Source organism: Strix uralensis, chromosome 4 (assembly GCF_047716275.1).
Source record: "Strix uralensis isolate ZFMK-TIS-50842 chromosome 4, bStrUra1, whole genome shotgun sequence".
NCBI classification, from domain to species: Eukaryota; Metazoa; Chordata; class Aves; order Strigiformes; family Strigidae; genus Strix; species Strix uralensis.
In genome coordinates, this window is record NC_133975.1 from 107444160 (window position 1) to 107469026 (window position 24867).

The 24867-nt window shown below is 47.5% G+C and overlaps 1 protein-coding gene across 2 annotated transcripts in view; it reads left to right on the plus strand.

Moving 5' to 3' along the window:
* The first annotated feature begins 250 nt into the window (after positions 1 to 250).
* FLVCR2 (FLVCR choline and putative heme transporter 2) overlaps positions 251 to 24867 on the plus strand; it is a 42839-nt gene continuing 18222 nt past the window's right edge. Inside the window, exons 1-5 of one of the 2 annotated variants that reach the window (XM_074868432.1) lie at positions 251 to 861; positions 14457 to 14598; positions 15861 to 16001; positions 20745 to 20812; positions 21610 to 21713. In XM_074868432.1, the coding sequence (XP_074724533.1) occupies positions 334 to 861; positions 14457 to 14598; positions 15861 to 16001; positions 20745 to 20812; positions 21610 to 21713 (983 nt within the window). In that variant the 5' untranslated portion in view covers positions 251 to 333. The remainder of the gene's footprint in view (positions 862 to 14456; positions 14599 to 15860; positions 16002 to 20744; positions 20813 to 21609; positions 21714 to 24867) is intronic. The other variant, XM_074868431.1, reaches the window with a different exon arrangement.

The following is a 24867-nucleotide window of genomic DNA, read 5'->3' on the forward strand; positions in this document are numbered from 1 at the left end:
GCGGGGTAGCGGCGGCCCTGGGGCGGGGGTCGCGGCCCCTCCGCGGTGACGCGGGCGGCGCTTCTGCAGGGCTCCACAGGCACCGCTCCGCGGGTACCACAGCGGGGCCGGCGGCCGGCAGCGGGACGCTCTTCCCGCCCCGGCGGCGGGGCGGAGGGCGGGGAGGCGCCGCCACCGCCCCCGGCCCGGCCCGGCCCTCCCCGCCCGGCGGCAGCCAGTGAGGTCGGCGGGGGCAGCCGGGCGGGGCTTCCCGGCCAGGTGGGTGCCGGCGGGGAGCCGAGCCGGGCCGGGCCGGGCCGCGCCACGCCGCGCCGGGTGGCCTGCGCTGCCGGCATGGTGCAGCAGGAGCCAGCCGGGGCGCCGGGACTAGCGGCAGCGGGGGAGGCGGAGGCCTGTGCCGCCGCTGCCGCCGCCACCGCCGAGGTGCGGCTGTCCCGGCGCCGCTGGGCCGTGGTGCTGCTCTTCAGCAGCTACTCCCTGTGCAACGCCTTCCAGTGGATCCAGTACGGCAGCATCAACAACGTCTTCGTGCGCTTCTACGGCGTGAGCGCCTTCGCCATCGACTGGCTCTCCATGAGCTACATGCTCACCTACATACCCCTGCTCTTCCCCGTCGCCTGGCTGCTGGACAAGCGGGGCCTGCGCCTCATCGCCCTGGCCGGCTCGGCCCTCAATGCCCTGGGTGCCTGGGTGAAGCTGGGCAGCCTGAAGCCGCACCTCTTCCCCATCACCGTCCTGGGGCAGGTCATCTGCTCCCTGGCCCAGGTCTTCATCCTGGGCATGCCCTCACGTATCGCCTCTGTCTGGTTCAGCTCCCGAGAGGTCTCCACCGCCTGCTCCATCGCTGTCTTTGGGAACCAGGTAATGGGTGGCTGCCCCCCAGCTGGCCCATGGGGTGGGCGGTCACCTGCCTGGCCAGAGACTGGGAGCGCTAAGGGGGCAAACTGGGGAGGAGGAAGAGGTGCAGGGGGCTTGGAGGGCTGCAGCAAGGATCAGAGGCCCTTAGATGAAATTCCCCCTGGGAAATGCAGCTGGTACCTGGAGGGAGACAGCTGGGCTTAGGCTGTGGGCTGATGGGGTGGCAGAGGCAAGTGGGACATAAGTCTACAAAGTTGGCGGCAGCATGGGGGTTGGGTATGATTCTGGCTTTGAGAGGCATTTGGACTCAGGGTCTTCTCCAGTGCCTTCCTACTCCAGTGTCTGCAAATCTCTGCTCCAGGTATGTGATTCAGTAGAACCATGGATGGGCTGGAGGGGAATGTGCGATCCCAAGAAACACACATTAGACAGAGTGTCCTGCAGACTCAGATCTGCAGTTGCATCTGGACTTAACACTGCGATATCTTCCTCCTTCTGACAACCAGATGGGACAAAGGAGATTAGCTGTCTACTGAGAAGAGTACTTGTCACTGAGCTCTGGAGGAAAAGGACTTTAGCACTTTCATACCTCTTGAAAGTAGGTACAGAGTTTCTACAAGCAGTTGCTTTGGAAAGAAACAAACCTTCCATCAGGCTAGGACCAGGTAAACTCCCTGAGCACTCTTGTGTCAAGGTGGTTCAGGGAGGCCAGTGACAGGCACTTGCTCAAACTGTGACAGTCTTCTCTTGTAGCCAGCTACTGCTCAGAGGACATAAATTTTTCCACAGCTTTGAAAGGAAGGAAATAGCTTCTTGACCCTTGTACTGGAACGCATGCTCATCCCTGTTGCACGAAGCAGATAGGCCAATACTGATGCAATGTGGCCTAAGCGAAGCGAGTCTGGCTCTGCAATGCTGATGTGAAGAGGGAAGCAGAACCTGGCATTAGCTGCTAGGCTTGGACCTGTGTCCCTTGCTTTGAGACCCAATGTACTCCCCTACGCATGACTGTGCACCACTCTGGACCGTCTTTGATTTAGCTTGTGGGTGGCTGCTATTCAGATTTGAATGGTTTGCAGTTCAGGTAGTTTATAATGCACGGTTCTTCCTTGTAGGTAATTTTGTGTGCAGTGGGTTTGAGGTCTTCCTTCCTCACGTTCCTGGGTTTCTGTGTTTATTTAGATACTGCTGAGGCACAAAGAGGTGAATGCTCGGAGATGGTATTTGAGGAACTGAAGTTTGTGGAACAGCACTAAGCAATTAAGGATACTCTGGTTTACATCTTTTGGAAAGAGAAAACATACTTATCTTTCTCTCAGTGAATCTAAGCTTTCCTCTTTTCTCTTATCAGCTAGGCTAGCGAGCTGTTTTTTATGTGTTTTAAATGAATCCTTAGAGCAGAAGGCATTTAACTTGGCATGAGCACTCTGCTGATTCAGGAGTAAATAAGTAACTGAGCATTTTGCTGTCAGACTTTTTTTTTAATTATTCAGTTGGAGTTACTCAACAGTGTGCATAAGAAATCCAAACAATGAGGTTTTCAGCCTGTGCTATATGCATGTGTGGTATCTTCATTGTCCTAAAAGGAGGGGGTTGGTATAACGTTGTGTAAAGCAAACTTTGCTACACTTTGGTGCTCCACACTGCTCCAGGGGTTGAACTGACATGGCAATGAGACCTCAGTTCAGTACTCTGTGCTTTGTAAGCTCAGACTTTCCTCTCACAGAAGTCGGAAATGGCAATGACTAAAGGCAGAGCGTACTCCATAGGAAGGACCTATTAATTCCTTTAGTCAAGGGCCCTGAGGTGCATAATCACAGTGAATGAAAAGCAGCTATTTTTACTGGTGGTGTTGGGCGGGGGGGAAGAAATAGAGGTGTCCTTTTTTCCTGACTCTGCAGTTACAGACGGTGTTTTAGGGAGTGTTAGCAAAGGGTATAATACAGCGGGTTTGTAATTGCAGTATGCCAGCATGGCAAATTATTCCCTATGCTCATTTCTCTACAACTGTATGGTTTTCCTTTCCTTGCCACGTCACTTAGTTACAGATCCTCAAGGTGGAAAACTCTGTCATGATTTGTTAGCATGATTATTATCACTGAATGCCAAGCACTGATGTCCCTCTCCATCAAGAATTGCAACCAACTACATGGAGGAGCCGGGCAGTGTCACTGCTTCTTTGTCTGATACACCTGCCCTCTTTCTGCTCCTACCCGCTTGGCCTCAGGCAGCACTTAAGCAGCGCTGTCCTGAGGAGAGCCCTGCTTGCTGCTTCATCTAGGTCTGCTGGGGTGATGTCTGCTCAGGATGCTGCTGCTGCTTTGCTGAGTGATGGTAACCTTCAGGTTCAAAGTTAGCCTGAACAGTAAATCACTGAATCAGACTGAGTATTAAATATATTTTAAAATAAACCCTAGTAGAGTATCAGATTCTCCTCACTTGTCTCTGGTCATGTGTTGGCTGTGGTACCTGAAGTGCAAATAATTGAGCACTCTTGAATCAATGCTGGAGAGCTTCTAGAAGAGTATGGACACCAGTGGAGGAGGTGATCACATTCTCTTGATTATCCACTGCTGGTTTTCATGACATTTTACTTTTCCCCTTTTTAACAGGGAGATGCTTAGCTTTTTCCATTCTTTTTCGTCGTCCTTGCAAGTGCATGTATGGGGAGGTGAAGAATGGGGTTTACTTGCATGTTGGATACTTTGGCATTAAAATATTAGTGTTATTAAAATATTACTAGCATCTCATTGCTTAAAAGACTAACAAAAATATATGTGGGGACTCTACCTCAGGCTGAAGTTCTGGGGTAAGGAAGCAGAAGTGTTTTGGAGAGTTCATCAACGCCCTTCAGATGTGTTTGAATATTGGGCAGAATTTGTCTGATGTACTTTTGAAATACAGCCATCAGTAGTAGCGTGCTTGCTGTGTCATCACCGGTGTCACCTGTGGAGGAGCTCGGTGCTGGATATCTATGTGAAGTCCCATGCACAAGAGGTGGATGGGAGAGAGTGGTTTGTGTAAGGCTGTGCTGCTTCCATTTTGGTGTATTGATTCATCAGCCGGTTCACTGTTTGGGGACATGGTTCAGACCTGACAGGTTGCAGCAAATGGGCTTCTGATTTCTACTTTGGAGGGAGGCTGATCTCTCATTCTCTCTGGTGACAGGACCACAGCGGGAAGAAATGCTTTCCTGAGATAGTGTTATTTGCAGGCGTATGTGCTTCCTGGAGCAGCAGGCTTTGCCCCTGCCTTTAACATAATACTTGCTCTGATGTCTTTTGGGGATGAGGAAACACTGTGCTGTGGCATGACAGAACTAACACAGTGGTGGGGATGTTTAGGTAACGAGTTAAATTCTTGTGGCTTTTTGAGATTTATAAGCTGGAGCCTGGTGGCCAGGTACCAGCTCTCTGCTTCAGCTGCCATGGCATGTGCCGGACTGCTGGGCTTGGGCCATGCTTCTTCAGGCCTGTTGGTTTTGGGCACATCTCTTACTGCTGTATCTCCCTGTTGACACCTGATGGGCAAGGGACATGGGCAGCATGCAGAGAAAGAACATTTGTGTTTGTGACTTTGTATTGCTTTGCTACCTGTATTGTTACTTTTTTGATTGAAATAGACCTTGTTCCTGGCTCTTGCCATTCTGACAAGCAGCTGACGGGCTTGGGAGTAAAGATGTGGGCATGTTAGATGATCTTTCTGCTGTAATTTTGCCTCTTCATTTTTTAGCAGGGCTTGATAAAAGGTGTTGATGTGGTTTGGGAGGAAAGAAAACTTCAGCTTCGTATTAATCTCTGCCTCTGGGGAAGAACGATGCAGCACTTTACTGATCTTCAGGTGGGGTCTGTCCTTGTTCTGATGCAGCTGGCACATGACTTCAGAGATTTAAGGCCTCATAACAGAAACGGCCTGAGGCAGAGCTTTTAGGTGCTATCTTTAGACTGCTGGGAGTGCCAGTCTAGCAGTGATTAGGTGATGGCTTTTGAAGTGGACAAACTGGATAAGTTGTGAATGAAATTCAGGGAAATGCTCTCCCTCCTGGTGGATCCTTTCCTCTTGTTCTGAATTGGGGGAAAGAGTCTTCATGGGGTAGTGAGTGGTGTGGGTGTTGCTGAACAATCCTGTCTGCAGCACCTGAATGGCCATTGCTTTTGTGTTGGTGAGGCTGCAGGGCTGTATGTGCTGCTGTTTGGTGCCTCACTACTAACTCTGTTTTGTACCTTTCGCCCTTCAGGGAAGGTGGCATCTGAAAGTCTAAGAAGTTTTGTGGAAATGGAGCATGTCCTGTGGGATTTCTGTCTTTGGGTGGAATTCTAAATCTCTTTGGCTGTTATGTCCCTGCTGGAGGGTCCCTCTCTCTGCAGATGAGATTTGATCCCTGTTAGAAATAGGGGCAGGTGGTGGTCTCCCTCACACCCCTCTGTAGCTTGTCCCCGTATGTCCAGGGTTTTAGGTATTAGAATAGAGAAGCTTTTAGCAAGGAACCAAGAGGGGCTGGTAGTGGCAGTAGTTAATGGTTGGCATTCTCCAGCCCTGGCTCCTTTCTCCCCGTTTAAAGAAGGGCAGGGTGGATCAGAGCACTTGGATCACAAGGAGTGCTATGTGCCCAGCTCTCCGAGATCCTGGATGTGGCTCAGTGTGGGAGGGTGTGCTGACCAAATAGCAACGTGGCTTTCCCAGGAATGCATAAGTTTCTATAAATGGACACTGGAGCTTGAAACGAACTTCTCTACACATTTCATCTGGTGCTCCCTTCCCAGCCATACACCAAAGGCACTCCCCCTTCTCCCTCAGAGAAGCAGTTGACTTCAGTGTTATGATCTGTGGAAGTTGCATGGGAGTTAAATGAATGACTGCAGTGTTTTTGCTGGGAGGGGCTGCCCTATGGCACCCTCAGCACTTGCCCTGCAGGATCCCCTGGGGCTAGCTATTTAGGTGACTGTAGTAGGTCCTCGGCCAAAGTATTATATCGGGGCTGAGGATTCCAGCAGAAGCTGAGGTAGTTGTGTTACTGTAAAAGCTGTCAGAGCTAAAACCCCTCTTCTGCTTTACTCTCTCTTATCTATTGCTGTGGTTTTGCTGTGTTGAGTTCCTTTCCTGGTAAACTGGGGGAAGGTGCATTTAAGGGTGAGAGGCCCTGAATGACTTGCATAGAGAAGTAGCCTTCATCATACAGCATTGCATCATATTAAGCAGTATGAGTTTATGCCACAGAAGCAGAAGTGTGATGAGGAAGGGTGTTTGATTTCTTCCAGAAGGGCTTTGGTTGTGCAAGTACAGTTTGAAAAAATACATTGTGTCCCACGTCAGTGGGAGAGTAAAAGAGTCTAAGCCTTATCTCGTCACAAGGCCTGGATTACAGTTTCTCCTTTCACAACTTGGGTCCTTTCTGCTTCTTAAAACACTGCAAGAAAGGTGACTAAGCTGTGGTTTGCAAACATTTATGTACATTGACTTCCTGACTACCTGGGTTTGAACAGGCTCTATCAGTTTTGCTGTCAGTGATATGGAAGAAGCATATTCTGGACAGCAATCCATACAAAAGTATACTGAGTAGAAACTGGCAACTTCTGCTTTACACAGCTCTTCAGTTGAGTATTTTCAATTCTACTGGAGCCTTTTGTATAGAAAGGTGGCTGGGACCTGTGCCGGTAGCAGAGGATTGGGAAGCTGATGTGCAGTAGGAGTCACAGGGTATGAGAAGGGGGTGTCTGTCTGTTCTCTGCAGATTGCGATATGTGAATTGTAGGGTCAGAAAGTTTAGCTGCTCCTGTGAAATGTCATGGTTATAGCGTGGGAGGTACCTGTAGTTAGAAAAGGAGGGAGCACCACAGGGCAGAACTTTGACACACAGACAAGAGTAGAGAAAGAGGGTGTGTTGCCCAGGGCTTTGGAATAGGTACCTCCTCAAATGGGTTTCCTGGGTCAATGAAGATCCAGATCTAATGCATTTAATTATGTTGGCAGAACTGTCAAAGAGGCATCTGGCATGGGTCCTGTATGTATTGAGCTTGGTTCAAAGTTCCCCCCTCTCATATGTGTAAAAGCAACCTAGTGAGAAGGAGAGCCCTTCTATTTCCCTTCGTAAGGGCTTTCCTACTGCAACAGGAGGCACATTGTTCAGATCCAGCAAGCTGTGCAGTTTACCCCTCCTCCCACCTGTCAGATGTGTCCTTTTGCCACTACCAGTTATGTTCTGCATCTTTGCATTGGTTTGCAGTACAGGGTAGCTAGTGTGGGCTATGTGACATCCTTATTTAGTCTCATCTGTAACTGAACAGCACAGATGTTGCTGTACTTAGCTTGTGTGTTTTCTCTGTAAGATTTTTTTTGAAGACAGCCTGTTGTTGTGGTGGTTATCTGAGATAGAGGTTTCTAGAAGAACAACAGTTGCAGTGTGCAGGCTTACTCTGTTGACTTTTCACCAAGAACCTTGACTTCCCTGGTGATAATATTGTCGTGTCAGTTCTCATTGTTCATTTGGAGAATCTCACAGGATTCTTGGTATCTGAAGCCACTTGCATTAGAATCAAGTCTAATTTAAAAAAAAACATAACAAAACCCAGAAACCCAAAACCATTTCTACTACTGTGTCTGGAGAAGAACATCTTGAAAATGTGAGGCCCTACAGGCTTAAACATACCTGTCAGAAAACAGGTAAATCAGTGTGTACAGCAGGACTGACTTGTTAAAACCATTGAAATATCAGCAATTTTCTTCCAAAGCATGGTAGTTAGTCCCTCTGGTTTTCTAAAGGATTCCTCATCTCCATGTTCCTTGGTTGATGTGGGTGTTGAAGATTAGAGGTAGTGCTGTGCATGTTAAGTAAATGGTTCAAGATTGGTACTGCATCTCCTCAGCAGTTCCACGAATCTTTCCTGCTCCCCTGCTTTCAGAGGCAGTGGAGGATGCCCTGTTAGAAATGGAAGAGTGGCCCTGGAGAAAATTGGTGTGACCCTCAGAAGGTTTCTGGTAGTGGCACCGCTTGGGTGGCTTGGTATAGGGCAGCCAGGAAGGAAGTTTTTGGCACAGGTGAAGTGTTGCTTTTATTCATGCTTTAAAACATTGAATTTGATAGAGTTTCATAAATGTCCCTCAAAGAGAAGTCTGCAGGGGTAGTTAGATTCTCCTATTTCTGTGCTCCAGGCTGATCTGGGGTGGTGGTGGTGTGTGTGAAAGATTGATTCCCAGATCAAAATGAGTCTGGGCTCTGTTAAAAGTCACTTTTGTGTGAGTGGAAAGGTAGAGTAGCTCCAATGATGTGTTCACAAATGCAATGAGCTCTCTTTGCTGAGAGCAGCTGAAGCCCTTGATTTTTTTTATTTTTATTTTTTCCCCTCCCAAAAGCCTTTCCTTTGGAAAGGTACAATGCATCAGAACAGAGGAGCATCTGGCCTAGGTCAGGCCAAATTTGTCAGGCAGCCCGGAGGCCAGTCAGTGATAAGTACTAAGTGAAAGACAGTAAAAAAGGAGTTGTATCCTCCTAACTCTCTGAAGTCTTGGGAACTTGCTGAGATTGTGTTGAAATCATAGTGTCTGAGAAGCCTGTTGCATTGGTGTTTATTAATGCATAAACTTCAGTCTTTTGATTGCTACAGTTTCTGCCCATTTGGCCGAACCAGCGGGCTGCTGGCCCTGGGGTTTCCTGGGACTTCTGCCTGTGCCAGCCTCTTAAAAATTCACATCACTTTTCCCTTCCTGCATTCCCGATTTGAGTATTTGGTAACAGAGCAGAGTTAGCAGTTTGGTGTGTTTGTGTGCGAGTAGTTGGGTTTTCTGTTGACTTGTTCTTTTGAACTCCTGGATGAATACCATCTGGTCCTGACACCTTTAGAAGAAATTAGTTGAAATAAATTGATTAAGATCTTCCACTGATAACGCTTCAGATTTTTGCCACATGAAGAGGTTCTATTGATGTGGAAACCTCCCATAAATATGTTGTGAATGCTGGTGCAAGACTTCATTTAGTTCTCCCTCTTTCTCAAATATTCTTCCACAGTGATCATCTTTTGGCCCTACAGACTTTCTGGCAGGCTTCCTGATTTTGCTGTGTTTGAAGAGTTTTGACTTACTTTTAAAGTTGTTCCGCAGCCTTTTTTGGTCTAATTATGATTTTACTTTAGCTTGGTCCAGCTTGTTGTCTTTTTTTCTTTGCTTGAAGGAATAATGTCCAGCTTTTGAGTTGGATGGTGGTTGGTGGTTTTTGTTTGTTTGGCGTTTTCTTTTTTTTAACTGTTGTTCCTTTATTTTGTTCTAAAATCTTGCTAATATTCCCTAGGCTTACACTGAGCGTCTTTACACAGTCTTAATGCCACAAGCATTTAATTTCTTTGCCTTTTCTTTTTAATTTCCTTTTAGGCAGCTCCCTCTTGTGAGTTAAATATCGCCATAGTGCTTTGGAGGATGTGTTGGTTTTTGGTTTTTTTTTTTGGTCACTGCTGCAAGGAAGCTGAATTTGAGTGCAATGCAGAACTATTCTGTAATATTGATCGTGGTCACACTGTGCTGTGCTCTAGGTCTAAATCACAAATTGTGCTGCCTCTTATAGGTTCTCTTCAGAAAAGAGTATTTATGGAATCCAAAAATGCAGTCTCTGCATCATCCCTGTCATGACGCTTACTTAGCCTGCAAGGGCATTGTCGAAATTTCTCACTGTTAAATTTTTTCCTGCCTTTGCAGCATCTCTCTCTTTCTATCTTTTAACACTTTAATTGACCTTCTGGGTTTGGTGGTCTCTTCTGTCAATATTTGTGCTTACTTCTGGAATTTTATAGGGCTTCTGTATTTCTGTTGCTGACTCTTAGTTTTCTTTAAGGTGGAGACTCACTCCTCAATCGATCATTTATTTACATTTTTTATGCTGATGCCACACTGATTATCTTCCTTCAGCAGACTCTTCGTATATAAACAGCTAAACTTAAATTAGGCATCCCATTTTCCATTTCAAGACTTCAGGTACATTTACACCATCTTTTTAGCCACTTGCTCTTGGCCTTGTACATGCTCAAATCTTGAATATGATGTTGCTGGGACTGGTCCTTGACAAAACTCAGATAGGAAGTACATTCCTTCTATCCTTTATCAGCCTTTAAAGAATAAGTCATCTGAACAGTGCATTCTGCTGTAGTTGTTGACTTCCCTGGTATTCTGTTTAAAAATTACCCTAAAGCTGTCTTAAAATAAAGTGCCAGCAGCCTGGTTCCTGAGGAGAGATTCTCAAAGATCAGGACAGTGTTGTGTGTTTTGGATGTGGGAATGCTGAGTGATGTGCTGAATTTTGGGAACTAGACCCTACCTATATAGGTCTTGGTGACCTTTCTTCATGTACAAAAAGGTTGGAGATGCTAATTTGTATGCTGGTGAGAGGGACTGCACTATGAACCCTAGTGACTGATGGTCTGAGGGTAGCACGGACGGTTGCAGAACCAACCTTGTTTTTACATTGCATTATTTTCCCAGCCCTGATATGAGAGGTGTGGAGAAGGGAGAAAAGTTATTTTTCCCTTGCTAAGGCACCTTTAAATTTTCTGGTTAACCAGTTGGGCTGATGGTGATGTGGGCACCGGCCTGCTGAGAACCAGGCTAAAAATCTCCTTGTGAAAGGTAAAGTATGTGCTGTATAATACTCATTGTGTTGTTGAGAGCTTGTCTTTGTTGCTAAAATTGGTATGAATAATCCAGGGTCTATGAGTATCCTCCAGGAAATCTTCAGTTTTAGTCAGGTCAAGGGACCTAATCTTCATAGGATTAATAACATCAGTTGCTTTGAAATATAAAATGTAGCTCCTTTTGCTATGATTGCTGGGATTTTTTTTTTTTCCTTCTACCACCTAGTCCTTCTCAAAGGTTTAACAAACTCCTAATGGATAGAAGTGGTTCCTTTTTTGGGATGGGAAGAGCAAGGACAAAACATCCATTTATAGTCAGAAAAGTTGTTCAGGTCTTCTGAAAAGACAAGAGCAGTGTCCAAGAAAGCTGAGTAAGTCTGTGTCCCATTGGGTAAGTGATGACTATAGGACTTGCCAGTAAAGGATTTCTGAACAATTTGCAAAACAGATTCTCAATACCCTCTGTGCTAGATAGATCATATAGATCCTTTTTCAGGAAGGAGAAGCTGAAGGGAGAGCTGAAAAGCGTGAATCTTTACAGTGGTCCTGGAGAAACTTATGTCAGAGGTCAGAATGAAGCATGGATCCCTCCTCCTTTCCTGTTGTTGTTTTGCTGCGGTTTGGAGCTCATGGGACTAGCATGTGATTGCAGAGAGCAGGAAGCCAAGAAGCACCTAGTACAGGATTCCAGCCCAGTTCTTCAAAGAATAAAACAGTGATAAGACAAAGGAGCAATTTCCAGCAAGATGTTTATAGACCTTATCTGGTAAAGGATGGAGGGGCACACATGAGACCTGATATGTAAGAGCTGGTAGGACTCTTCCCTCGAATGGAAAGAAGCAATGCTGAGAGTCTTTTCATGAAGCTTGGGAGAGCTAAGGAGACAGGAGTAAAGCCCAGTGTGGTTGTGTCCTGGGCCCAGCAGGCACGCCAGAGCCACCAGCCCGCACTTTGGCCACAAGCAGGACAAAATAAACGTGCTGCAGAGGTAAGCAGGCTTCTGCCCTGTAGGACCAATCTCAGTGAGCATCTGTGTCTGGTGCAGTTGCCTTTTCTGTGCAGTTGCAGGCTTGTTTCCCTTGTGCAGAGAAGGGGGAGGCATGCAGTTTAATGAAGATCAGAGCGTGAAGCCTGTAAGCCAGCTGATAGTTGTGCTTGCTGGTAGTCAGTGAGTCTCAGGGTTCAGCAGGCAGTGCAGAGGAGGAGAGCAGACCTGACACTGTGACATAGAAGCTAGGGGTAGGCTGTGTCTGAACAAAGTTGAGCTCTGGCAACTTTAGTCCTGTGTCAGAGACTGCGTGTGCCGTGTGGGCGTTAGGAAGGTTTAACCTTCCTAGTGGTCTCTTAAGTTTCCTCCTAAGCTCTTTCAGTCCTTATCTTGCTTGCTATCTGGGACAGCACAACTTCTGTCTGTCTTCAGTCCTTCTAAACAACCCCCAGAAGTTCTCATTCCTGACAGTGCCCTGAACCAGTGGGGCACATCTGTAATCTCTTGGTGACTCTTCCCACTGGCTCCCTGTGATGTCCCAGCACCAAGAATGAACTCGGCACAGATGCCTGTTGCTGATCCTGAGCCAGGCTATTCCAGGTCCCAGTGGAGGGCACTGTTTGACACGGAAGTTTGGCCAGATATGGTTGAAAGTTCCTTTTTTGTAAGCTGAATAGGGTGTCTGAGTCTAGCAGATAACTCTGATACATAAGCATTCTTCCTGTCTTAAAAATCCACCAGCTGGATGGATGAGGACGGAGTTTGTGGAGAGTTTTCTGGGGATGGATGGCACAAGCTGATTTTTATCCCAACTACCAGATATGGCACCTGAAGTGTATTTGTTCTGTGATCCTGATCCTGGCTAGTGAGTGGGTCTTCCAAAATGAGTCCATCAGCATCCCAGAAACATGGAGATATGACAGAGAAAGTATGCAGAAAGCACAAAGAGTTTTTGCTAGAAGGCAGTCCAGGCAACGTGTCTGAGCTCGTGCCTGGGTTACAGGGCTCCTGGGTCATTCTGCTCTGTATGCTGACATGCTTGGATGTGGTTTATGGGCAGCCTAGTGCTCACCTTTCTTAGTCCTTGCTTTCCGTACCTGTAGAGTAACAGACCCTTTTCAGGGGCTGTGAAGATATCAAGCATTGCAGAATCCTTCTGTCAGGCAGAAGTTGGCTAGTGGTACTGTCTTGCTGTTCAGTTGTCAGTGAGGCATAAACAGTATCCTCTCCTATCCATTATCCTGGGACAGTGGGTCATGGTGGTGCTGGTTGGTTCCTATCGATCTAATGTTTCCTATAAGGAAACAGTACATGCAATGGGCTTAATTTGACTATATTCTCATTTCCATGTTTTGCATACTCCTACCTCCTCTCTTACTGTGATGAGTGCAGTGGCTCTATAGAGGCTATATTGGTGTAGCCTGAATAACCACTGTGGGTGGGATTTTTTTATGCTAGTCTGTATTGGTTCAGTTAGCACTGTTCTGGTATTGTTAGCGCTTTCCTGGCTCCAGGCAAATGGTACAGCCTGCAAAAGAGATTGGAAATCTCTGTTTGAGCAAGGATGAGAATGACTATATGGCCACCTGGCATCTCCCTTTCTTGGGTGCTTTCTCAGTCCTTCCGTTTATTGGAGGCTCTTGTGTGTGTCTTGTCACTGTTCACAACGGCAAACATAGACTTAAATCAGGAAACAGCAAAAATGAGGGTGTTGCTAAACAAAAAATTGCTTTTGTACCAAACAGGAGCAGAGCCTTGAGAGCAAGCAAGAGCTGAGCTTGAGCATGGCTCTTTTTCTGATGTCTGAGAGGGCTGCAAGTGCAGGGAAGGGCCAGGGGAACAGGTAAATACACAGTGCTTGGGAACCAAACTGATTGAAATGCAGCCACAAACAGTGAAACACAAAGGAAAAAAGTGGCTTTTGTAGGTTCCTCTTGTGTTTAGAGTACTCACGAATGCGCTGAGTGCACTTTAGCTCCCACTTTATGAAGAGTGCACTCCTAAGCACCAAAGCAGCTACTTCTCTCTCCCATTTGAGGGTGGTGCTGAAGGTCTGGGCCACTGTCAGTCCCACTTACCGGTGTGGCAAAGCCTGCGCTGCTACAGCTCCTTGTTGCTGTCCTGGAGAAATAGTTGTGGAGTTAAAAGCTGTAATGTTCTCACTAAAGCGTGTGCTACCACTACAGGAGGTCCTCAGCTGGATGTTTGGGGCTCTTGGCACAGTAGAAACCAGAGCTATAGGGGTTTCTTCTTGCAGCCCTTCAGAGCCAAGCATTTTGTCCAGGGGCAGTTGCCAAGTCCCATCACACCTCAATGTTTAGGATACGTGCTGTTGGCACTTCCTTTGCTCTCAACCTTGATGTTTTTCTGGGTTCTCCTAGTGGTTATAGAGTGAGCCTTGTCTTGGGAGGGGGCTCATTTGGCAGTGTCATAAAGTGGCTGAGCCAGATTAATATCTCACTCATTAGGAGTTGGCAGGATCTGTCTCTGCCCTTGCGCTTGTCTGGCTGGAAAATAATTTGGTTCAACTCATTAACCTGGCAAAGAATTGTAGTGAGTTATGACGGTCTTGTTTTCTGCCATTTTTAATGAACAAAATTGGCTTACCAGGTGATCAGGCCAGCACCAGAGCAGGTGCAAGATAAGGAGTGGCATGTGTGTGTGGCCAGGAACATACATGCATGGGGGAGAACAGGGGAAGCAAGACCTCCACTTTGATGGAGGCAGGTATTCATTCTGCTCAATTCTGTTGTAAAACCTTGCCTTGAATATCCTGACAGTTATGAGTGCAGTGGGGGGACCTCTTTTATGGCCTAATTGCAACAGGTAGCTGACATTTATCTCTTAATTGTTGGGTGGTAAAGATTTTTACCTTGGTTGTGAAGTTGGATTAGGTTCAGCTGGGCCTTTACTGGGCATCAGGGGGCTGAGCTATGTGGTGGTGGCAGTGTTGTGGTTCCATGTCACACCTCAGTGTGTCCTCTTTCTCTCCTGCTCAGCTTGGCATCGCTGTGGGCTTTCTGGTCCCTCCAGTTCTGGTTCCCAATGTGGATGATGTGGAGAAGTTGGCCTACCACATCAGCATCATGTTCTTCATGACTGCAGGTGTGGCAACAGCCCTATTCATCCTGGTTGTCATAGGTAAGGAGGCGGGAGCATGCATGTGAAACCAGGTGGGACTGAGAAGATCAGCCTGTGTGTGTGTGAGGGGCCTGTGTGCTAGGAAATGGGCCGGGGAGGTCATCTGGGGATGTGTCCTAGCATGCAGCTGACAGGGTCATGCAATACCATATCTTGCTGCTTCAAGCCCTTGATGAACAGCACATGTAGAAGCGAGTACAAGAGGTTGTGAGTGAGCCTGCCAAATTGTTCATTTCATCCTTTGATTGTCTGCGTAATAAAACCCTGGCATGAGTAAGTCTTTGAAAGCCAACAGAAATCTTCCAAGGTTCACAGTCATCTTGCCTGCAAACAGGGTGCTGGACCTTGGGTTATGTCTTGGACCTGACTACCTCTTGAGGGTAGGGAGAAAGAGGCAGGTTATATGGCATCACAGGAACAAGCTGTTCCCAGGGGCAAAGAAGGTAACCAGTTATGAGTGGAGAGAAGGAAGCATTAAGGGCAGTAGCAGGACACCAGAGATGCAATTGCCCTGCTTAACACATGAAGTGGAAGACAGATCTTTAGTATGAAAGATTGTCATGCTCACTGAAGAGCAGAGCTTGTCTGCTGAACTCCAAGTAATTTTGTTTTATAGGCTTCTCTTGCCAGCTTGTTCATGTTGTGTGGTGGCTGAATCAGATGTAGACTTTAAAGAATCTGGGGCAGGGAATAGACAAGGTACTGAAATGCTGTCTAGCACCTGGTACAGCAGTATTGCTCACCACCAGGATTTCTGGATGCTACTTTGATGCTAGTTAGGGACAGCAGATGGCTTGGCCAGCCTAAGAAGTGCCAGGCCTGAAATAAAACCTGGCATAGGTCTTGCTCCCCAGGCACTGGGCACTGCACAGCACCAGGCCACTTTTGCCAGCTGGCTTTTCCCATTCCACTTTTGCATTTGTACCTCCACACAATACTGCAGCTGGCTGGCCATTCTCCTGGAGACGAAGGCATTATGAATCCTGAGAACTCTTTTGTTGCTGCCAGACACTGCCTACACAAAAAGTTAATTGAAGGCAAGGTGTTTCCCCAGTGGCAGGAGTTATTGTTGGAGAGACCCTGTTCTCTCCTGTTCCTGGGTAAGTTCATGCATGGAAATCAAAGCTTAAGAATGATGGTGTATTTGGTACACCTGGTTTTACTAGTCCTTCTGCCGTCCCTCAAATGGCTCTAACCACAGTGTGTGTTCAGGCTCCTTGATTGCACCTTTACAAACAGGTGTACTTTGTGTCTGGTTTCAGTCTTCAAGGAGAAGCCCCCACATCCTCCAAGCCGAGCTCAGGCCTTGATCCAGTCAAGACCAACAGAGGAGTATTCCTACATGCAATCAATCCTCCGTCTGCTCCGCAATGCCAACTTTTTGCTGCTTATGGTCACTTATGGTAAGGTCTGGCCTTTCTTCTGTGCAATTATCACTGCTAGACATGCTTAGCTTCTCCCTCCATCTCTGTGCTCTGCTGGGGAAGTAACTGGCCTGAGTTATTTTAGGGAAGCATAGGGATAGCTGTGCTGCCACAGACCAAGAGTCTTTCTAGCCCAGTAATCTTCACTAGTGGTTATAAGCAAATGCCTAGCGAAGAACAAAAGCAAGGCAAGCACAGAGGAGCATATGCCCCACTACTGTTCTCCCAGTCTTTAACTGTTTTCTGTTCAGGGAATTTCCTTATCCTGTTGTCTTCTTTTCTAGTCAGTTAGTCACTTGCAATGAACTAATCTAAGTGCTTACCTAAGAAATATATAGAGCTGTGCCTGAGTGCAAGTCACAGCCTTGAGTGCAAGTCATTTCCCAAGGCAAGGGTCTGGCTGCCAGGCATCCCAGTGGAGGTCACGTGGAGCATGCAGATGTGCAGACTGCGTCGGCCTCCTTGGCAGTCCCTATGAAGCAAATAGAAGGAAGGATTGGAGAACATCATCTTTTGCCATCTGTCCTTGCACATGGGGTTTGCTGCTTGCTTTTCTTCAGCAGTCTTGGTCTGTTTCTCAGAGGGCAGTGTGATGTGTTGAATCTGTTCCCTGATGCTGAATTGTCATATGGAAAAGTATTTTTCTCTTTAGCAGAAAGACCATTGCGGTCTGTGCCTGGCTGCATAATAGGATGTACTGTAGCCAGCTAGTCTGCAGGGAGTTCTGACCTCACTTCCTATCAGCTTGCTGTGGAAGCTCCTCAGGGCAGCGGTGTGGAAGGTTAAATAGTGCTGAAAGTTTTGTCATTCTGCCAGCAGTGGTGCCTAAAGGACCTGGTGGATGAGTAGCCAGGTTGGAGACAGTGAGATGGTTGTACCTGCTGAGGGTGCTAATGGTCTTTGGAGTTGCTGAAATCTCTTCTTCCTTCTCAGTGTCTTTTAGAAGTGCCCCTCTCAGATCACCCTTAAGCTCTGCTGGTTTGCATTGCAGCTGCTGTGTGGGTGTGGGTTTTTTTTTGTAGTACACGATGACCTCTCAGAAAGTGGAGATAGAAAAAACTGTGAGGCAGACTGTGTCTAAAGGTTGGATTTTGTCATCTGCTCAGTTTGCACTTACCCTTCAGGGAAAAGAAAGGGGAAGGCATTTGTTCTAATGGCTGTAAAGTCTTAGAGGAGAGAGGAGGGCTCTCAGTACTAAAAGCATGTTTAGAATCTGACCTGCCGGGGATAATTCCCTTCTGGCAGTTACAAATAACATGGAAAGACTGTTCAGTGGCTCATAATTAAGTTTCTCTTCCTGCTGGTCTGTGTGTGTATTCTGTTCCTCACTGTGTCAGCCTCATGTCAGTCTCCAGCTTGACTTGAGATGGTGACTGTTACTCAGAGAGGGAACTATGCAGTGAAACTTTTTTTTTAACTAGTCTGGCTTTTAAATGGGGACAGTTTTTCCTACTCAAGTCAGAAGTTATGTTGGCCAAGATTTAAGACATCTGCAGCCACATCAGTGCAACTGAGTCATCCTCTGTAGCTAACACAAAGCTACCTGCAGCCTCTTGTAGCTTTTATATTAGCATAGTGTGTGTCAGGGGAGAGAGGGGGAAATCTGCTGCTTGTTCGTCTCCCCTGGCTCTAGAAAGAATGGGTGCCCTTACATGATGTCAGGTCGGAACAGGTCTGCAGACCTCAGAGGTCTTGACATTGCCAGCAGCAGCCAACTCCCTTTCTGTGGTAAGACCTGCAGTGCTGGAAACATTGGTGGCACTGCGGCTCTATTAGTGCTAGTGAACTGTTTTTCAGGAAAACTCTCAGACAGGCTTTTCCCAAAGGCTGCTGATGTTGCTTCCATAAAGCTGAGGTATAACATGGAGTAGGCATTAAGAAACTCTGAGTTTATTGCGTTGGGCTCTGCACTGGAGAGCATGTTGCTACTGGGAGGCAGCAGGCAGGAAAAGGGTGGGAAAGCCTGGGAAAGGCTGGTAGAGTGGTAATGATGAGACAGCCCCAAAGAATCAGCATTTGGAAAGGTGATGGGGCAGTGAGATCTGCATAAAGAACCATTGTTCTGGACGATGACAAGGGTGAAGAAGAGGGAGACCAATAGTCTGGCATGTAGGCAATAAGCTGCTTAGCTATAGAAGACTTGGGTTCTAGTCCGAGGCTTAGTAAGTGCTCCTTTTGGAGCCAAAGGGAATAAACTTCCCCTTTCTGACCTCTGTACAATAGAGGAGACACTATGAGGTCTCATAAATGTTCTTCTGCAGCACATTATAAGCAAACCATGGTAACTAGCTAATGAATCAGGTGGGGCTGGACCTTCAGATGTCCTGCTCCCAGCTACTAGTTCTGGTTTTCCTCATCTGCGTGGACAAATGGGCACTTCCCCACTGGAAACAACCCTTGCCTGTTTTATTGGCATTCAAACAGCTGTAATTCATGGAGAAACTTCACTGAGCAACTGTGACATATGAAATGCCTACAACTTTTGTCAGCCCTCACAAATGCAAATTCGGCACATTGTCTTGATTCTTAGAATATTTTGCCTGACTCTGGTGCCAAGTGTTGCTGCCAACTCAACATTGCTTTCTGCCCAGCCTGGGAGCAGGGGCCCTTCTCTCTCTCGGAAGTCGCATGCATCACAGAGCTGCTGTGAAGCTGGAATACTGACAGCATCGGCTACCAGAGCAGTGTCCAGCTGTTCCCACAAGGCTGCTGTTCTTTTGGCTGGGCTAGAAGTAGAGGTACATAAATGACTGGTCTATGCTTATGCCCAGCTTTGAAGTGAAGCCATAGTGGGTGGAGGGATAGTGCTGATCTGCCACATTCCCACTTCCTGGCACTGCAGTTTGTGATGTCTCCTAGTGAGCAGGGTGCTCCAGAGGTGCAGATAGGATGAAGCTGAATTAGGCTTTTGGGGGCTGTTTTGCCATAGCCAAATGTTGCAAAGAGACAACTTCCCAGGCAGGAGGGTGCTTCCTTTCTGTGGGATCTCCAGTTGTTCCTCCCCCTCTCTGGGTGTTGGTCCTGCTGGAGTTTCCAGCCTTTCTGAGGAACTCTTGGAAAGGATTGGGTGGATTTCTCGTGCCTAAAGAGTGTGCCACTCAGCTTACTAGCCTCTCTTGTAACACATGCTTTTGGAGTAGGGAGCATTGTCACAGACATTGGTTTATTTGGGGTCACTTGCATAAGATTTTTCATCTGTTCTCTGTGCCACGAAGCTGTGGAGTGAGCTCTGCTTAATGTTGTCAGAGATGGTGTGTGAAGGAAGTGTGATGTCCCCTCCAGCTGCCAATCTTGTGGCTCCTCAGTATGCTTCAAGAGCTGTGTAGGGCAACAGGTATCCCATGTTGCAGCGGAGGAGTTGGCTAGGTGCAGGATTACTGAGTACTTCAGGGTCAGGTGAGCTGGAGGACTTCAGGGTTAGGGGAGCTCAGGGCTTTGTTCCCTTTGCCTGCTAGACTGCACTTCTGTATCATGTATTGTGATGTTTCTGCTTCTGGCTGAGACCAAAAGAGGAAGTGGGAACTTGACATGTATCTGTTCTGTCAGGATTTCAGGCATCTGTGCCAGTTTTTAAACCCTTGTCTCTTTTTGGAGCCTATAGATGTGTGAGCTGCAGTGGTGAAATCTGTGTCCCCATCCCTCCCCCCATCAGGATCACTGAAGCCTTGAAGAGAAACTAACTGCAAATGTAAATGACTTTCTGAGAAGAAAGTTGAGCTGACTGTTACAGACCTCATCCACCTGGGGAAGGTTTCTCAGTATCGCCCAAGGTGAAAGTGTAGCCGTTGCAGTACTGCTGGTCCAGCACCCCTGTGGATGTTCTTGTCTACTGTAAGCAAAGCTCTTGTTTTTTGTGACCTTTGGGAAGGCATTTAACTCAACCAGAGTTGCATGTAAGCTGAAGCAGAGTGTCTGAATCGGACTTGACCAGTATCACCCCAACGGTTTCCATTCTCACCTTGGGTGATACTGAGAAACCTTTGCCAGGTGGCTGATGCCTGTAACAGTTAATCTAACTTCCCTTTCAGAAAGACAATTACTTTCACAGTTGTGTTTTTTTCTTTTTTTTCAGGCTTCAGTGATATCTTTTAAAATGCAAGACTTTTCCCATGCAGACACACACACCAGGTGCCTGGGGAAGTGCTGTCTGTGCTTTACCATCGTCTCTGCTCCTACTTGCCTTCTGGTGTTTCTTGGCTTAGAGAGGATGTTTTTTACTGGCTCTCAGCAGGGAGGGTGCTATCAGGCTCTTCTTTGGGAGGAAATCATACAGCTCAATGGCACTGGTGTTAATTGAATCCCAGGTCCTTTTTAGAGGTGTGATGCTAAGGCAGGTGCTTTTCTAGTATTTTTACCTTGGCTGAGGGGAGGAAAAAACTCCAGTGATAGAGATGGATCTGGCTGTGAGGGAGGGTTGAGACCCTATGAAGGGGTTGTAAGACCTTTCAGTACCAGAAATGTGTGCAGCCCTCTCTCTAGATGCTAAGGTAAGAACTGTCCTGAAACTTCAGGGTGCTTCTTCCTGCATGCTGAGATCTGGCTGTCCTTGTCTGCATTTCTTTCAGTAACCTATGTCTGGCCAGTCCAGCTGGCTCTCCTGAGACTCGGCAGCCTTGTTGTGGATCTCTGCTCCCAAAGATATCTCTCTGAGTTTCTACCCTTTCACTACCCAGCAGGAGAGTAGCAGGCTCTGAATGTGCTGCATTTTTATCCCCTTCTCAGGTCTGAATACAGGTTGCTTCTACGCCCTGTCCACTCTGCTGAACCGCATGGTGATCCGTCACTACCCAGTAAGTGCATCCAACCCTCTTGGCCCTCTGATGCTTATTGTTGTCTAGCACTGGCTGCCAAAGGAGAGTCTGTGAGAAGGGAAATGCCACACCACAGCACTTCTGCCAGCCAGCCAACTTGTGCCAGAGCCAGCCAGAAGTGCATTGGTTCATTTAGTTCTTTACAGCACCCCATGCAAAATCTGGCAAACTCTAACAAAGACAGCTCCTTTACACCCTTAACGACATCTTTTTCTTCTGAGAAATTCTTCCAGCAGTTGCCTCCACCCTGTTCCTGACAGGGATTTCTACTGGAACATCTGTACCGGGAGGCTGCCCACACTTGTGCTCAGGTGGCAGAAGGGTGGGGTGCTTCAGTAGCTGAGCTACTGTAGATTGTACTGCTGGGTCTGTGTGCCAGAGAGCTCCTTTCCGTGCTGCCTTATAGTGGGTCCCAATATTTCCCGGTCTATCTGTCCCAAATCCTAACACCAGACAGCAAGCTTCGTAGGGTTTATGCTGACTCCTCTGAGAGTGTCTGTTCATGCTGGCCAGTGCTCACCTTTTTCTCTGGGCTGGATCAGAGAGAAGAGCCAAACCACTTTTCTTTACGGACCAGAATAGGGTGCTGCGTTGGCTCATAGTGGGCCCAGAAGTGTTCTTGCAAAGGCTAGTTCTCGTTAGTGTGTTCCTAGCAGAAGACATGTATGGGACTCTAACTTTGGTGTCTCTTCCTCTCTGAGTCCTCTGCACTTTGCTTCTTGTTGGTTACGACTTGGCTCCTGCATTTGTGTGAGTGTGTGTGTATCTCACCACAGGGGGAGGAGGTGAATGCTGGCAGGATTGGACTCACCATTATACTGTCGGGGATGGTTGGGGCACTGATCTCCGGCATCTGGTTGGACAGAACCAAAGCCTACAAGTAAGTCCCTTGTTTGCCTCTCCTCTTCCCCCATATTGTGCAAGGAGCAACCCTGTGCAGTTGCAATTCAGCAGTCCAGGGACTGAATCATTGGGAGGGTTTGTAGGAAAAAAATGTGGTTCTTCAAAATCCAGTTAGTCTAAAGGGAAGTTTGGAGCTGTGCATTAGTCTGCACTGGGCCCATACATGGTCTGGTTCTAGTGGTCCCTAGGGAGGCACAGGGAGAGGATGAGATGGCCCAGCAGCTGCTTTGTCAGGGATGAGGGTTCTTGGCACAAACAGAATCCAGAGTGTGCCAGACCGTTTCTCAGCCCTTACAAACCAGCTTCTGTGAATATTTGCTTGGCTTAATGAAAGGCACATTGAATACAGTGCCCAGAGGCACTGTGTGAGGGTGTGTTGCTGTGTTTAGGGTAGGCATAAAGCGTATTGGGGTTGCGGGTCAATGATTCTGGGTTTGCTGCCTGGTAGGTTGGGAAGGCAGATCTGGCCAGCATACCCTGTTATCTGCAAAGGGACAGCTAAGAGTCTTTGGGTGTCCTGCAGCTCCAAGTCCTCAGGAACTCAGGTGTCACTGACAGACCTCTGTGGTGTGTCCCAGGGGATGGTGAGTGCCTCTCCTGTCTTATGTTGGAGTCAGTGTAATCAGCTTTTCAGTTTCCCTCCTGGCTTTGAGAACTGGCTTGCATCAGAAATAGCGTGGCCAGCAGGGACAGGGAAGTGATCCTACCCCTGTACTCGGCACTGGTGAGGCTGCACCTTGATTACTGTGTTCAGTTTTGGGCCCTTCACTACAAAAAGGACATTGAATTACTCGAGCGTGTCCAAAGAAGGGCAACGAAGCTGGTGAAGGGTCTGGAGCACAGGTCTTATGAGGGAACTGGGGTTTAGTCTAGAGAAGAGGAGGCTGAGGGGAGACCTCATTGCCATCTACAACTACCTGAAAGGAGGTTGCAGAGAGCTGGGGATGAGTCTCTTTAATCAAGTAACAAGCAATAGGACAAGAGGTAATGGCCTCAAGTTGCACCAGGGAAGGCTTAGACTGGATATTAGGAAGTATTTCTTTACAGAACGGGTTGTTAGGTGTTGGAATGGGCTGCCCAGGGAAGTGGTGGTGTCCCCATCCCTGGAGGTGTTTAAGAGTCAGATTGACATAGCGCTTAGGGATATGGTGTAGTTGAGAATGGTCAGTGCTAGGTTAATGGTTGGACTGGATGATCTTCAAAGTCTTTTCCAACCTAGATGATTCTGTGATTCTGTGAACTGTGCTATAACCTGTTGTCTGAGCAGGTTGGGTGACAGGGGGCTTTACTGGTGATGTGCCGGTGACGAGCTGAAGGCAACTTCGGAGCTCTTTTCCTTGCAGCAGCTTTCACCTGGGGGAGTCCCACTGCCACTATCCTACCTGGTATCTTGGGCCAGAAAAGCACATTCTTACTGTGGGCAGCTTAGATGAATCTGGCTAGCTGTGGACTTGCAACTTCTGAATTGGCCTCTCGCGTTAGCTGTCAAGTGCAGGGATTAAAAGTGGAGAGGAAGTGGGCTTCTCTAACAAGAAAGAATGGTAGCTGAGGACTCCTGAGGGTGCTGGGAAAGAGGAGCACATGACTAATACAGAGACTGGCAGGTTGCTTGTTGCTTTTCTAGATCATTGTGTGCCATTGTGTAGTTCTTGATTGGCTGTCCTGGGAAATAGAAAGACAGCTGTTATGAACTGCACTAGCTAACTGCACAATGTAACGTGTGTCTCTTTCCAGCTCAGGGCTAGTGGTAAGGTAGCCTCAACTGGCACTGCTATGGGGGATGGTCCTCTTGATTCTCCCTAGGTGGAGCTAAGTTGCAGCACGAAGGCTAAAGAGCTTTGTGGCTCACTGGGCAGAGCTGAGACTTGAGATTTGGCAGAATGGGAGAGGGGTAAAAAAATGTATCCTGGATTAGCTCCATGGCCCCTGCTTGCCCACCTTGTGTAGGTGGGTAGAGCTGGCTGAGAGTGCAGAAAAACAGGGTTATGCCACCCATGGAATTTATCCTACAGACCCCAGAGACTATGTGGGGATAGATTTAGCCGTAGGTGAGGAAAAACACTGCTAAGAATTTGTTCTTCATTGCAGCCCACAAAGTGGATTTCTGTGGAACTAGCAAAATTTTTGAGTGCTACAGAGTCTTTATTTATCCCCATTTAAAAGTCTATTTAAAAAAACTGTCAAGATGCCAGATGTTCTAGGTAGGTACCCTCCCCCTTTCCTCTGCTGCTCAGATAGTGTCAGGAATGAAATGGTAAGCACATGAAAATCAGGAAGGAAAGATGTCAAGTCCTTTTTTTAGTCAGCTTGGAGAGAGTGGGAAGCAAATGAATGGGATCCAGCTGTGATTGAGGGGAGCAGGGGGAGGTTAATAACAGAAGGAATTGTAGAGCTCTACATGCGTGTTTGATCTTTACTGTCCCATCAGCAGTTCCTTGAAAGGGTGAGGCTGTGCTAAGTCAGGCTTTCCCCATCTGTCATGCTCAGGCACCAAATGGCCTTGCATTCTTGCTTTTATTTGGTAGGCAAGTCCTTGCAGCAGCCCCTGCGCTGTTCTTATTTTTGGAATTAGCAGGCGCAGTTTTGGCCTATACAAATATGCAAGTTATGTTGTGATGAGCGAGGGGTCCTAGAACTGGGGCTGCCTCTGGTGGGATGGCTTGTTGAGAACAGCCCACCTCTTTGAAAGAACACATTTTGACATCAAGTTAAACAGGGCTCTATGTACATCCTTCAGGTTCCTGGCTCAGAGAAGTGATGGGGTTGTGACACCTGGAGACTGCTGGGTGTATTGGAATTTATAGGGGAGTCTGACTCAGAATCAGGGGTTTAGGGACTGGGTTAATCAGCACTTCTCTTTGGCCCTGCTTTGCTTTTAAGGACAGTGTTCACATGGCCTTGGGTCCAGACAACATTCTCCGCTGTCATTGCTGCATCTCTGTAAGGCAAAATGTCAGATATATCCATCTCTCTCCATTGACTAGGCAGAGAACCCCAAGTGATGTTTTAAACTTAGGTCTGTACAGGCCCAAAGTGTGTTAAAGTTTTGGGGGAGGGAGGAAGGACTTTGATATTGGAGAATGGGGTGCTTGGGTCGCTTCCATTGAAAAGTGAATGCTCTCTCAGCCTAG